General features: G+C 46.2%; 1 protein-coding gene across 3 annotated transcripts in view; it reads right to left on the bottom strand.

Annotated features, from left to right (window-relative positions):
• serinc4 (serine incorporator 4) overlaps positions 1–6,434 on the bottom strand; it is a 31,017-nt gene extending 24,583 nt beyond the window's left edge. The window contains exons 1-2 of one of the 3 annotated variants that reach the window (XM_041899194.2): positions 6,238–6,433; positions 5,771–5,934 (exon numbers count right to left, since the gene is read on the bottom strand). In XM_041899194.2, the coding sequence (XP_041755128.2) occupies positions 5,771–5,836 (66 nt within the window). In that variant the 5' untranslated portion in view covers positions 5,837–5,934; positions 6,238–6,433. Of the gene's footprint in view, positions 1–5,770 lie in introns of all 3 variants that reach the window. The other 2 variants (XM_041899195.2, XM_041899196.2) reach the window with 2 other exon arrangements.
• Between the last annotated feature and the right edge of the window lie 8,928 nt (positions 6,435–15,362).

The following is a 15,362-nucleotide window of genomic DNA, read 5'->3' as shown; positions in this document are numbered from 1 at the left end:
CGATACAGTACTATCCTAGGAGATGAGGAGAGAGATGCTCAATATATCTGAGGGAGGAGGAGAGAGGGATTTTCAATATAAATGATATACAGTGCATTTGGAAAGTATTCAGACCCCTTGACATTTTCCACATTTTGTTATGTTACAGCCTTATTCTAAAATTGCTCCCCCCAAAATATCCCCCATCAATCTAAACACAATACCCCATAACGACAAAGTGAAAACAGGTTTTTAGAAATGTTTGCTAATTTATTACAAAAAAAAAATAGAAATACCTTATTTACATAAGTATTCATACCCTTTGCTATGAGACTCGAAATTGAGCTCAGGTGCATCCTGTTTCCATTGATCATCCTTGAGTTGTTTCTACAACTTGATTGGAGTCCACCTGTGGTAAATTAAATTGATTGGACATGATTTGGAAAGGCACACACCTGTCTATATAAGGTCCCACAGTTGACACTGCATATCAGAGCAAATAGCAAGCCATGAGGTCGAAGGAATTGTCCGTAGAGCTACGAGACAGGATTGTGTCGAGGCACAGATCTGGGGAAGGCTACCAAAACATTTCTGCAGCATTGAAGGTCCCCAAGAACACAGTGGCCTCCATCATTTTGGAACCACAAAGACTATTCCCAGAGCTGGCTGCCTGGCCAAACTGAGCAATCAGGGAAGAAGGGCCTTGGTCAGGGTGGTGACCAAGTACCCAATGGTCACTCTGACAGAGCTCCCGAGTTCCTCTGTGGAGATGGGAGAACCTTCCAGAAGGACAACCATCTCTGCAGCAGTCCACCAATCAGGCCTTTATGGTAGAGTGACCAGACGGAAGCCACTCCTCAGTAAAAGGCACATGACAGCCCACTTCGAGTTTACCAAAAGGCACCTAAAGGACTCTCAGACCTTGAGAAACAAGATTCTCTGGTCTGATGAAACCAAGATTGAACTCTTTAGCCTGAATGCCAAGCGTCATGTCTGGAGGAAACCTGGCACCATCCCTGCGGTGAAGCATGGTGGTGGCAGCATCATGCTGTGGGGATGTTTTTCAGCGGCAGGGACTGGGAGACTAGTCAGGATCGAGGAAAATATGAATTTAGCAAAGTACAGAGAGATCCTTGATGAAAACCTGCTCCAGAGTGCTCAGGACCTCAGACTGGGGCGAAGGTTCACCTTCCATCAGGACAATGACCCTATGCACACAGCCAAGACAACGCAGGAGTGGCTTCGGAACAAGTCTCTGAATGTCCTTGAGTGGCCCAGCCAGAGCCCAGACTTGAATCCGATCTAACATCTTTGGAGAGACCTGAAAATAGCTGTGCAGCGACACTCCCCATCCAACCTGACAGAGCTTGAGAGGATCTGCAGAGAAGAATGGGAGAAACTCCCCAAATACAGGTGTGTCAAGCTTGTCTATTTCGCAACAAATCCTCCTTCACTCATGCTGCCAAACATGCCCTCGTAAAACTGGCTATCCTACCGATCCTTGACTTTGGCGATGTCATTTACAAAATAGCCTCCAACACTCTACTCAGCAAATTGGATGTAGTCTATCACAGTGCCAGCCGTTTTGTCACCAAAGCCCCATATACTACCCACCACTGTGACCTGTACGCTCTTGTTGGCTGGTCCTCACTACATATTCGTCGCCAAACCCACTGGCTCCAGGCAATCTATAAATCACTGCTAGGCAAATCCCCGCCTTATCTTAGCTCATTGGTCACCATAGCAACACCCACCCGTAGTATGCGCTCCAGCAGGTATATCTCACTGGTCATCCCCAAAGCCAACACCTCCTTTGGCCGCCATTCCTTCCAGTTCTCTGCTGCCAATGACTGGAACGAATTGCAAAAAATCTCTGAAGCTGGAGACTCTTACCTCCCTCACTAACTTTAAGCATCAGTTGTCAGAGCACCTTACCGATCACTGCACCTGTACACAACCCATCTCAAATTAGCCCACCCAACTACCTCGTTATTTATTTTGCTAATTTGCACCCCAGTATCTCTATTTGCACATCATCTCTTGCACATCTATCATTCCAGTGTTAATACTAATTGTAATTATTTTGCACTATGGCCTATTTATTGCCTTACCTCCGTAACTTGCTACATTTGCACACACTGTATATATATTTTCTGTGGTATTTTTGACTTTATGTTTTGTTTTACCCCATATGTAACTCTGTGTTGTTGTTTTTATCGCACTGCTTTGCTTTCACAGTTGTAAATGAGAACTTGTTCTCAACTGGCTTACTTGGTTAAATAAAGGTGAAATGAAAATAAAATAAAATAAAATAATTTGTAGCGTCATACCCAAGAAGACTCGAGGCTGTAATCGCTGCCAAAGGTGCTTATGTAAATCTCATATTTCCATTTTATATCTGTAATATTGCTAAAAAAAAATAAAACTGTTTTTGCTTTGTCTGTATTGGGTATTGTGTGTAGATTGATGAGGGGGGAAAACAATTTAATCCATTTTAGAATAAGCTGTAACGTAACAAAATGTGAAAAAAGTCAAGGGGTCTGAACACTTTCCGAATGCACTGTACAGTGAGGGAAAAAAGTATTTGATCCCCTGCTGATTTTGTACGTTTGCCCACTGACAAAGAAATTATCAGTCTATAATTTTATGGTAGGTTCATTTGAACAGTGAGAGACAGAATAACAACAAGAAAATCCAGAAAAACGCATGTCAAAAATGTTATAAATTGTATTTGCATTTTAATGAGGGAAATAAGTATTTGACCCCCTCTCAATCAGAAAGATTTCTGGCTCCCAGGTGTCTTTTATACAGGTAACGAGCTGAGATTAGGAGCACACTCTTAAAGGGAGTGCTCCTAATCTCAGTTTGTTACCTTTCTAAAAGACACCTGTCCACAGAAGCAATCAATCAATCAGATTCCAAACTCTCCACCATGGCCAAGACCAAAGAGCTCTCCAAGGATGTCAGGGACAAGATTGTAGACCTACACAAGGCTGGAATGGGCTACAAGACCATCGCCAAGCAGCTTGGTCAGAAGGTGACAACAGTCACTGTAACAGTCATTCGCAAATGGAAGAAACACAAAAGAACTGTCAATCTCCCTCGGCCTGGGGCTCCATGCAAGATCTCACCTCGTGGAGTTGCAATGATCATGAGAACGGTGAGGAATCAGCCCAGAACTACACGGGAGGATCTTGTCAATGATCTCAAGGCAGCTTGGACCATAGTCACCAAGAAAACAATTGGTAACACACTACGCCGTGAAGGACTGAAATCCTGCAGCGCCCGCAAGGTCCCCCTGCTCAAGAAAGCACATATACAGGCCCGTCTGAAGTTTGCCAATGAACATCTTAATGATTCAGAGGAATCGAGCCCTTTGGCATCAACTCAACTCGCCGTGTTTGGAGGAGGAGGAATGCTGCCTATGACCCCAAGAACACCATCCCCACCGTCAAACATGGAGGTGGAAACATTATGCTTTGGGGGTGTTTTTCTGCTAAGGGGACAGGACAACTTCACCGCATCAAAGGGACGATGGACGGGGCCATGTACCGTCACATCTTGGGTGAGAACCTCCTTCCCTCAGTCAGGGCATTGAAAATGGGTCGTGGATGGGTATTCCAGCATGACAATGACCCAAAACACACGGCCAAGGCAACAAAGGAGTGGCTCAAGAAGAAGCACATTAAGGTCCTGGAGTGGCCTAGCCAGTCTCCAGACCTTAATCATATAGAAAATCTTTGGAGGGAGCTGAAGATTCGAGTTGCCAAACGTCAGCCTCGAAACCTTAATGACTTGGAGAAGATCTGCAAAGAGGAGTGGGACAAAATCCCTCCTGAGATGTGTGCAAACCTGGTGGCCAACTACAAGAAACGTCTGACATCTGTGATTGCCAACAAGGGTTTTGCCACCAAGTACTAAGTCATGTTTTGCAGAGGGGTCAAATACTTATTTCCCTCATTAAAATGCAAATCAATTTATACCATTTTTGACATGCATATTTCTGGATTTTAATGTTGTTATTCTGTCTCTCACTGTTCAAATAAACCTACCATTAAAATTATAGACGGATCATTTCTTTGTCAGTGGGCAAACGTACAAAATCAGCAGGGGATCAAATACTTTTTTCCCTCACTGTATATATGAGAGCTGTAACTGGGAGGAGGTGAAGAGAGAGATGCTCAATATATCTATAAGAGGAGAAGAGAGATGTTCAATATCTGTGAGGAGATGTGTAAATTCAACAATAAAAAGTTTATACTGCACATATCCAATTGCGATCAAAACCTTGGTCATCATCAACCACTCCAACACTCCAAAGTCAACATATTTGATTGAGGGAAAAGGAGAGGGGTGTTTAGCATATTTTAGGATGGAGTGGAGTCAACATGTTGTCTGTGCATCAGAAGTCAACTGAACATAGCCTTAGTGCTAGACAGAAAGCTGCATAACTGAAGGAAGAGAGAGGTGATGAGTGAGTGAGTGAGTGAGTGAGTGAGTGAGTGAGTGAGTGAGTGAGTGAGTGAGTGAGTGAGTGAGTGAGTGAGTGAGTGAGTGAATGAATGAACAATAAATGCATGAATGAATGACATTGATCATCCCTCAAGAGGAAATTCTTTCCACAACTCACCGAAGGTGCACATACCTGCCTACAAATTCACCTAAATCTAATTCACTGTAATACCACAGAGAAAACATGACGCTCTCAATAACCAAGTAATATTTGTTTATAGGGGGGATACCTTTTAAACAGTGAATTAACTCAATGAACTATTCCCAGAGGAGCTTCCCCTTGATATGAGGATTTTGGGCAGGTGGTTGTTGCGTGTTACAGGTGGTTGAATGTAGTCCAAACACACAGATTATCTGATCCGCCTGGAGTCAAACCAATTTATAGACTAAGAGCATTGTATTGTAGTGCACTGTGTAGAACTGCTTGTCCCATGGTAAGTCGCTGTTATCCAGGATTTTACTGGGGGGGGGGGGTGTTGTTACGGGATGAGGGAGAAGAGCACAGACTGTTTCTTTGATAAACATCCAGAACTGTAGATTAAAGCTATCTATCTATCTATCTATCTATCTATCTATCTATCTATCTATCTATCTATCTATCTATCTATCTATCTATCTATCTATCTATCTATCTATCTATCTATCTAATCTACAACAGAAAGCTGGTTCGCTAGGTCAGTGTAATTTGTAGTGGCTAGGTCATGTTGGATTTGTGGGACAATGACTCACGTCTTTCCAATATGAGATTAACCTGCATTGTTGCATCAAATGTATATCTTGCCAATACCACTTCAGAGTCCAATAGACCTAATATAAATACAGGGCACAGCCTCAGGTGTCAAGCGGAAGGGGTGGAGAACGGGGGAAATGCAATGAGACACAGTATAGACTACTGCACAACAGGTGTATTGATCTCTATCCAACATAGTACACCTGATGCATTGTAACAGATACTGGCATCTGCTAGTTCTGGATCTGATACAAATTAACAACAGGCCAGGCCAGTTAGGTACAAAACGATAGCCACGAGAAAGTTAAAGAGTTATGTTTTAACACAACAACTAATATAGCTATGTTTAAACACAACAACTAATATAGCTATGTTTTAACACAACAGCTACTAGCAAACGCATCATGAAAATATGGGACTCAATGTCTTACTAAACAGACAGCAATCCAAACTTGTTAACGTGACACACAAACACATTCTCATTCATGTGTAACCTGTCTCCATAATTCCTCTTATATGTTCCCTCTGTCATTCAGGACTCTGTCTCACCTGGTAGGCAAACATGTTGAGGAAGTAGCTGTAGATGCCACTCTGGTGCATCTCCTGGGCTGTCATCCGGTCAGAACCCTCCAAAACGGACAGCTTTGGGTGTTCGATCACAGACCCTTTGAGGACGACATCCTAAAAGTCCCCGCAAAAAGATCCTCTAGCATCTAAAACACATTTCAATGTGAAAAAGTACAAATTGTTTTCCCAAAAGAAGTACCGACGTTACAAAACAAAAGCGCTACTTGTGGTTGTGCAATCCTACTTCCAACGGGTCAACAGGGTATCAAAAAGAAAGGAGGACCAAGGCACTCTTCATATAATTAATTAAAATGCCTTTATTTGTATGGCATGTTCAATAGAAACAATATTTTTTTTTTTATCTGACGTGTTTCGGCAGGGTAGTTCTTCCTGAGTTCTTCTCTCCTATATCCTGGATCACATGTAACACAAAGACACATCCAACCAACCTTGCTAAATCTCAAAATCTCAGCATCGACCTCAATCCAACTTCGGGGGGATAGAAAGTGTCCGGGTATCTATTTTGCTCATGTCCTGTGTGCTCTCCCTTTGCTTCTGTGTCGGGCGCTGCCAGAAGAGTTGGAGAGAGAGGTGGTGGCGATGAATTCCCAACAGCCCTCAACCCCTCCTCCCCCTGCTCTGCTTTACCCTGGCAGATTAGGCAGAGAGAGAGAGAGAGAGAGAGAGAGAGAGAGAGAGAGAGAGAGAGAGAGAGAGAGAGAGAGAGAGAGAGAGAGTGAGAGAGAGAGAGAGTGTGGAAGGTGGGGGCCAATGTGTTAGTCCCATCTGTCCCTCCCTTCCCCCAGGGCCCTCGCTCCACTGCTCCAGAGACAGCCTCCAGGCACACACACACACACACACACACACACACACACACACACAGGACAGAGCAGCCCCATGGTCACAATAGGCTTGGGCCACACTGTTAATCGGGTTACTTACCCACAAGAGTGGAATTACCCGCAAATTACTGTTGATTTTTAAACATTTAAGGACGCTATCAGATACCTTCTGCTTTCCTACACAGCGCCGCCCACCGCCGGACGGTACCTCCTGGCTAAACTCTGTGATACTCCCTGCTTGTCCATCATAGAAAGAGGCCACATCCATAATCCTATCATCATTACGCTCTCCGGCCCAGAAACAAACAGTACAAGAGGAGTGGGCACAGGCCAGGTCTCTCTCCAGTCAAAATCCTGACGGAACGCAAAATCCATTTGTCCATATTTGGTTGATATTTAGTTGAGTTCTCAACAAACGTGAAATTCTACTGTACTTGAAATTAACCAACCCTTGAAATCCTGTTGTTGATTTGTTGTTGAAATCTGGTTCAAATGAGTGTACTCTTTGGCCTGAATGCCAAGCGTCACGTCTGGAGGAAACCTGGCACCATACCTACGGTGAAGCATGGTGGTGGCAGCATCATGCTGTGAGGATGTTTTTCAGCGGCAGGGACTGGGAGACTAGTCAGGATCGAGGAAAAGATGAACGGAGCAAAGTACAGAGAGATCCTTGATGAAAACCTGCTCCAGAGCGCTCAGGACCTCAGACTGGGGCGAATGTTCACCTTCCAACAGGACAACGACACTAAGCACACAGCCAAGACAGCGCAGGAGTGGCTTCGGGACAAGTCTCTGAATGTCCTTCAGTTGCCCAGCCAGAGCCCGTACTTGAACATCTCTGGAAAGACCTGAAAATAACTGTGCAGCGACACTCCCCGTCCAACCTGACAGAGCTTGAGAGGATCTGCAGAGAAGACTGTGAGAAACTCCCCAAATACAGGTGTGCCAAGCTTGTAGCGTCATACTCAAGAAGACTTGAGGCTGTAATCGCTGCCAAAGGTGCTTCAACAAAGTACTGAGTAAAAGGTCTGAATACTTATGTAAATGTGATATTTCAGAAGTTATTTTTTATTATTATTTTTTTTATCTAAAAACCTGTTTTTACTTTGTCATTATGGAGTATTGTGTGTAGAATGATGATAATGATCATCAATTTTAGAATAAGGCTGTAACGTAACAAAATGTGGAAAAAGTCAAGGGGTCTGAATACTTTCCGAATGCACTGTACAGTAAACTCTGTTCAACTCTTCTCCACAAGAGAGACTCTCACTTAACCTCCTCTGAGTTTATGAAAGAGATTTCCCCTCAGTTCTGCTTTTAAACTGGCATAGACTGTGGCTGAGTGTCAGGGTGGGGGCCCTACCCATGGCAGAAGAGTACAGTAGCCTATAAAAAAATGCTTGTGATCTGTACAAAGGTGGACTTGCTCGATATTTCAGCCTAGTGGCCTTTCTCAAGACAAGAGAAGCACTGCGCCCTCATTCTTATCTGGAGTACAGTAGTCCACACAGGTTGTTTACACAGGGAGGGAGTACACAGGGAGGGAGTACACAGGGAGAGAGTACACAGGGAGGGAGTACACAGGGAGGGAGTACACAGGGAGAGAGTACACAGGGAGGGAGTACACAGGGAGGGAGTACACAGGGAGGGAGTACACAGGGAAAAGGTACACAGGGAGGGAGTACACAGGGAGGGAGTACACAGGGAGGAGTACAGGGAGAGAGTACACAGGGAGAGAGTACACGGGAGGGAGTACACAGGGAGGGAGTACACAGGGAGAGAGTACACAGGGAGGGAGTACACAGGGAGAGAGTACACAGGGAGGGAGTACACAGGGAGAGAGTACACAGGGAGAGAGTACACAGGGAGGGAGTACACAGGGAGGGAGTACACAGGGAGAGAGTACACAGGGAGAGAGTACACAGGGAGGGAGTACACAGGGAGAGAGTACACAGGGAGGGAGTACACAGGGAGGGAGTACACAGGGAGAGAGTACACAGGGAGAGAGTACACAGGGAGAGAGTACACGGGAGAGAGTAAGGGAGGGAGTACACAGGGAGAGAGTACACAGGGAGGGAGTACACAGGGAGAGTACACAGGGAGGGAGTACACAGGGAGGGTGTACACAGGGAGAGTACACAGGGAGGGAGTACACAGGGAGAGAGGGAGTCAGAATAGATTTGGGTCAGTGTGCAGGGCGCTGTGCCAGGATAATCCAGGGGAGTTGTACAGTCCTCTCAGTCTCAGTTAGGGTGACCTTCATCAGTCACGCTCTCTCTCTCCCCGACCCCGCCGCAGCCTAACTCCATAACCCAGACTGGGTTATCATCGTTCGGCTGCAGAACAGTTCCTACTGGGGCTAGTACTCTATGACAGCATAGGCCTAACTCATCAGTGGTTCCCAAACCTTTTGGGGTTGTGTGACCCATCTAGGGCCTGTCAAATATTCTTGTGACAGACCAAGTAAACAAAACAAATTCTACCACAACACAGTTTTTAGCCACCTGCAGCCTATGAAGAACTGTCAGCAACTCAGAACAACAATTTTAAGCACTTATGTTTGATGGGTTATATACACTTATGAATGGACTTTTGCAGCCCTAGTCTAGGGATTGATTTAAGAATGGCCTATGTTATCTAACTGCACACTCCCTGATGCACTGGTTCTCCCTGATGCTTCTCTTGCACTGGTTCCCCGCATGCCTGGTTACTTTCATTTTCTCCTATGCATTCTCCCTGATGCACTGGTTCTCCCTGATGCACTGTAAAGCTGTGTTGATTATCAATGACAAACTCGTTTTAGACATAGTGGAAAATGGACATTGTGTCAATATTTCCTATCTGCTCTCAGAATAGCAGCAACTATAATACCTACTTTCTCTGTCTTCCACAACTCTAATCCTTGGTACAAGTGAATGAACTGAGCACAGTAAGAGGCCTAGAGAGCTGTCTGACGCGACCCTCTCTGACTGGGATAAGAGGCTTGTGGGGGGATACAAACCGTCTGAATCAATACTCGGTAACACTTTACTTGACACCTAGCGTCATAACACGTTATGACATGGACATAACCATGTCATAATATGTCATAACAGCTGACATACTGTAACGTGTCATAACCTGTTACAATATGGTAATAACTCTGTCATGACACATATATTTAGACCTGTTGTGACATATATTGTGTTATTTATGGCTGGTTATGACACCTACATAAGAATGTCAAAACCCACAAAACCTACCACACAAGGCAAAACATTCCATTACACCATGGCCTACTTGTCAACATTATTTTCTATGTTATATAACATTTTCTGAAATTGACCATGTTGAATTATCATTGTAATTGCACACATATTGATGTCAGACATGCGCCTACCCCAATGCTCTGTTGCTGATGACTGGGATGAATGCAGGAGCAGATTTCAGGAGCAGGACAAGACACCCTCTTTTTGACTGATGACTGACATAAGGGCGTGTACGTGATAGGCCTATCTGGCTTATATGATTATGATGGTCATAATACTTCTTGACAGTGTGATAAAGTGTATTTTCTTAGTCCAAGTAAAGTGACACAGTATAGTCATAATGCTTCATGACAGTGTCATAAAGTGTATTTTCTTAGTCCAAGTAAAGTGACACAGGATGGTCATAATGCTTCTTGACAGTGTCATAAAGTGTAAAAACATGACTTTAAATAATGAATTTCAACAACAACAACAACAAAATATTTTTAAAAACAACTTTCAAACGAAAAGAAAACTTATTGGCAAAGAAAAAAACATATTTGAATAAATGTGGGTTTTGACACTTATGCAGGTGCCATAACCAGCCATAAAATAACCCAATATATGTCACAACAGGTGTAAATATATGGGTCATTACATTTTAGTCATTTAGCAGGCGCTCTTATCCAGAGCGACTTACAGGAGCAATTAGGGTTAAGTGCCTTGCTCAAGGGCACATCAACAGATTTTTCACTTAGTCGGCTTGGGGATTAGAACCAGCGACCTTTCGGTTACTGGCACTACGCTCTTAACCACTAAGCTACCTGCTGCCCTGACAGGTTATGTCAGCTTTATGATATGGTTATGACCATGTCATAATGTGATATTATGACGCTAGGTGTCAAGTAAAGTGTTACCGAATACTCTCACATTGATTGTCTGCCGGGGACGCACAAGCGCTACACAGCCTGTAGCATAACAACAGTTGTAGGATTGTAGCCAAAAATAGCTAGAAATAGCCAATGCCTGTCCTTTTTCTGGGGACCTGTCTCACTAATGACAGAGAGGATAGATGACAAGTTGGATGAAAGATCTCACTGCTGTCTCTCAGTAGATAATTGATGTAATACAGATTGAGTTATAGGTCTATACTGTACAGGCTTGCGCTGGAGATGTTCATGTATTTTCCTCTCATTAAGCTACAAATGGAAATATGTCAATCAATCTGCCAAATGTGACACAGTGGGCCACTGTTTTCCTTCTTCAGACGTGACAGTGGTACTATCTGTTTTCCTTCTTCAGACGTGACAGTGGTACTATCTGTTTTCCTTCTTCAGACGTGACAGTGGTACTATCTGTTTTCCTTCTTCAGACGTGACAGTGGTACTATCTGTTTTCCTTCTTCAGACGTGACAGTGGTACTATCTGTTTTCCTTCTTCAGACGTGACAGTGGTACTATCTGTTTTCCTTCTTCAGACGTGACAGTGGTACTATCTGTTTTCCTTCTTCAGACGTGACAGTGGTACTATCTGTTTTCCTTCTTCAGACGTGACAGTGGTACTATCTGTTTTCCTTCTTCAGACGTGACAGTGGTACTATCTGTTTTCCTTCTTCAGACGTGACAGTGGTACTATCTGTTTTCCTTCTTCAGTTGTGACAGTGGTACTATCTGTTTTCCTTCATCCCAGTTGGTTGTCACGCAATCATAGCTCCTGTCTGAGATCACAAAACCATCAACACTCGCAATCATTGCCCTAAAAAACACAATACTGACTACCAATTCATTCCTTACAGTGACAATGAACAAATACTATTCTCCAAGAATCAACATTAACTGATGTCATCGCAGCAGAGAAGAATCACTAAGAACTTTAATCTGGTTTGAAGATCTTTAATCTGCTGTTGGCTAAATCACTCCACCGTGAATTTACAAGAACCAATTAGTCCCTTCAGATAATGTAACGATCCCGGCAGTCTGAGTCGGGTCCTGTCGGTGGATTAGTTTTTTCTGCTCGGGATCTCCAGTTTCCCGAGGGTTCTGGAAACGCTCCCTGCCTGCTTGATTCCCGCACCTGCATCCCATCAGCAATCTACACACCTGGTCCTGATCATCACCCTTCTTAGGCTCTGTCCTAAGATCCAGTCCCTGCCGGATCGTTAGCCATAAACAGTATGTTTTGCCCGCGTATCAGCCTCAGAGTACTAGCGTTAGTTTTGTTGTTTTTGCACCTTGTTGACCTGCCTTGTACTTACCTCCGTTTGTTCTGTCTACAGTATTCTCCCGGAACCTTCACCCAACCCCTGCCGTGCCATCAGTTCATCTGCTACTTCACCACCACCTACTCATCTCCGCCACCCGCTCCGTCTACTGGACTATTCTGCATCTGTTCTGTAAATAAACACTCTCATTCGTTCTACTCACCTTGTCCTGGTCTGCTTCTGGGTTCGGTCTTAGCAACTCGTGACAGAACGATCCGGCCATTAATGAACCCAGCGGATCTGGACTCTGTTCGCCATGCCATTTCCCATCAGGAGAAGATGTTGGGACAACATAGCACGGCACTACAGGAGATCGCGTTGTCAGTTCGGAACCTTTCTACCGGGCTGACGGAGGTCCAGAACCAACGCGAGTTTCGGTGGAGGATCCACTACCGGTTTCACCCATCTCGCCTGCCGCTTCTGAAGCTGTGTCCTTCCGTGAGCCCAAGGTTCCGACGCCGGATAAATATGAGGGGGAGCTGGGAAGATGCCGTTCCTTCCTTATGCAGTGTGGATTAGTGTTCGATCTACAGCCCTACTCTTATGCCACAGACAAGGCTAGGATAGCCTTTGTGATTGAGTTGCTGCGTGGTCGAGCGCTGGAGTGGGCTTCAGCCGTTTGGGAACGACAGGATTCCTGCATGGCTTCATACCAGGGGTTCACGGCCGAGATGAGGAAGCTCTTCGACCATTCCGTCCGAGGGAGGGACGACAGCTAGGCGCCTGTTTTCGCTTCGCCAAGGAACTCGCAGCGTGGCCGACTTCGTGATCGAGTTCAAGACGTTGGCTGTGGAGAGTGGGTGGAATGAGGAGTCTCTGCAAGCGGCCTTTTACCAGGGTCTGTCGGAGCAGCTCAAGGATGAGTTGATCTCCTATCCGGAGCCTAGTGACCTGGACAGCTTGGTAGCCTTGTCTATTCGGGTGGATAATCGAGTCCGAGAGCGAAGGAGGGAGAAGCAATGGGTTCCGTCCAATCGATCAGCTTCTCAGTTCCCAGTCGGGTCGGGTGGTGGACCAGAACACGTCGATCATTCTCCACCACAAAGGATTAGTGGAGAGGTTCTCTCGCTCGATTCTGAACCCATGCAAGTGGGGCGGCACGGGTTAACCAAGGAGGAGCGTCAACATAGACGTAAGACCAACTGTTGCCTCTACTGTGGTAGCTCGGGACATTACATCTCCACTTGTTCCCGGCGGTCGTCAAACTGCCCGGCTCGCTAAAGTTGGGAGGACTTTTAGCGAGCCAGTTTCAACCTCTCAGTACCTCTGTCAGACCCCGTTTCCCGGCTACCCTTGTGAACAGGAATCAGAGCTTAGCGATTAACGCTTTGTCGATTCAGGAGCCGATGGAAGCTTTCTTGATGCCGAGTTGGTGGAACAGCTGGGGCTTTCCAAGGAGCAATTGCCGGAAGCCATTGAAGCGACCACTCTGAACGGCAGTAGTCTGGCACGTATCACGATGAGGACTGAACCGGTTAAGATGCTGTTGTCGGGAATCATTCGGAGATGATTTCATTCTTCATTCTGCCGTCTTCCCATGTTCCTCTGGTCCTTGGATACCCCTGGCTGAAGGAACACAATCCCACGTTCGATTGGGTGACGGGCAAGGTAACGAGTTGGAGCCTGGATTGTCATGCTAACTGTCTCAAGACTGCCTGCCCCCATTCGGTTCCCAGTCAGGTGGTTGAGGCTAAACCCCCAGATTTGTCCCTGGTTCCCGAGACATATCACGATTTGGGGGAAGTGTTCAGTAAGCAGAAGGCTCTGTCACTCCCTCCCCACCGACCATATGATTGTGCCATCAACCTGTTCCCTGGAGCTGTCTACCCCAAGGGAAGGTTATACAGTATCTCCCGACCTGAACGTGAGGCTTTGGAGACCTACATCAAGGAGTCCCTAGCGGCTGGTCTCGTTCGTCCCTCGTCATCGCCCCCTGGGGGCAGGATTCTTCTTTGTGGGTAAGAAGGATGGCTCTCTTCGACCGTGTATTGATTATCGGGGGTTGAATGACATCACGGTCAAGAACAAGTATCCCCTGCCCTTGATGAGTTCTGCCTTCGACTCCTTACAGGGTGCTACGGTGTTCACCAAGCTAGACCTACGCAATGCGTATCACATGGTCCGGATCAGAGAGGGAGACGAGTGGTTGACGGGTTTCAATACACCGATGGGTCACTTCGAGTATCAGGTGATGCCGTTTGGACTGACCAATGCTCCAGCGGTATTCCAGAGTATGGTGAACGACGTCCTGAGAGATATGATCGGTCTCTTTGTGTTTGTTTACCTGGATGACATTCTGATCTTCTCGAAGGAACCTTCCGACCACGTCCAGCATGTCCGGCAGGTTCTGCAGCGATTGTTGGAGAATCGCCTGTTCGTGAAGGCCGAGAAGTGCGAGTTTCACGCCCACACGACATCCTTTCTCGGGTACATCATCTCCAGGGGAGAGATTAGGATGGACCAGGAGAAGGTTAGAGCGGTTCTGGAATGGGCCCAGCCCGGTACGAGATTGCAGCTCCAGAGATTTTTGGGGTTTGCGAATTTCTACCGCAGATTCATCCGGGATTACAGCCGTGTGGCCGCTCCGTTAACTGCCTTGACTTCCAGTATCAGGAGCTTCAAGTGGAATCCGGAGGCGGATCGAGCGTTTCTGGATTTGAAGAGGCGATTCACCAACGCACCGATTCTCTCTCAACCGGACACGGCCCGTCAGTTCGTCGTTGAAGTGGACGCGTCTGATGTGGGAGTTGGCGCCATCCTGTCGCAGCGATGCTCCACGGACAGTAAACTCCATCCCTGCGCCTACTACTCTCGTCGCCTTTCGCCTGCGGAGAGGAATTACGATGTGGGTAACCGGGAGCTTCTCGCGGTGAAACTTGCCTTGGAGGAGTGGCGCCACTGGTTGGAGGGGGCGGAGCAACCGTTTATTGTCTGGACTGACCACAAGAATCTTGCTTACGTGCAATCGGCTAGACGTCTCAACTCCCGTCAGGCCAGGTGGTCGTTGTTTTTCGGACGATTCAATTTTTTCCCTGACGTTCCGACCTGGATCTAAGAACGGCAAGGCGGACGCCTTGTCTCGGATGTTCTCCAAGACGGAGGAGAGTGGGTCCAAGACCGAGACAATTCTCCCCGGAACTGCGTCGTGGGAGCTGTTAGGTGGAAGATTGAGGAGGAGGTGATGGCGGCCCTTCGGACGCAGCCCGGTCCCGGTAACGGTCCACCCGGTCGGTTGTTTGTGCCTG

The sequence above is a fragment of the Coregonus clupeaformis genome, chromosome 30, assembly GCF_020615455.1.
Source record: "Coregonus clupeaformis isolate EN_2021a chromosome 30, ASM2061545v1, whole genome shotgun sequence".
In the NCBI taxonomy this organism is placed as follows: Eukaryota; Metazoa; Chordata; class Actinopteri; order Salmoniformes; family Salmonidae; genus Coregonus; species Coregonus clupeaformis.
The sequence above is the reverse complement of the archived record's forward strand: the minus strand, read 5'-3'. Positions and strand labels throughout refer to the sequence as shown.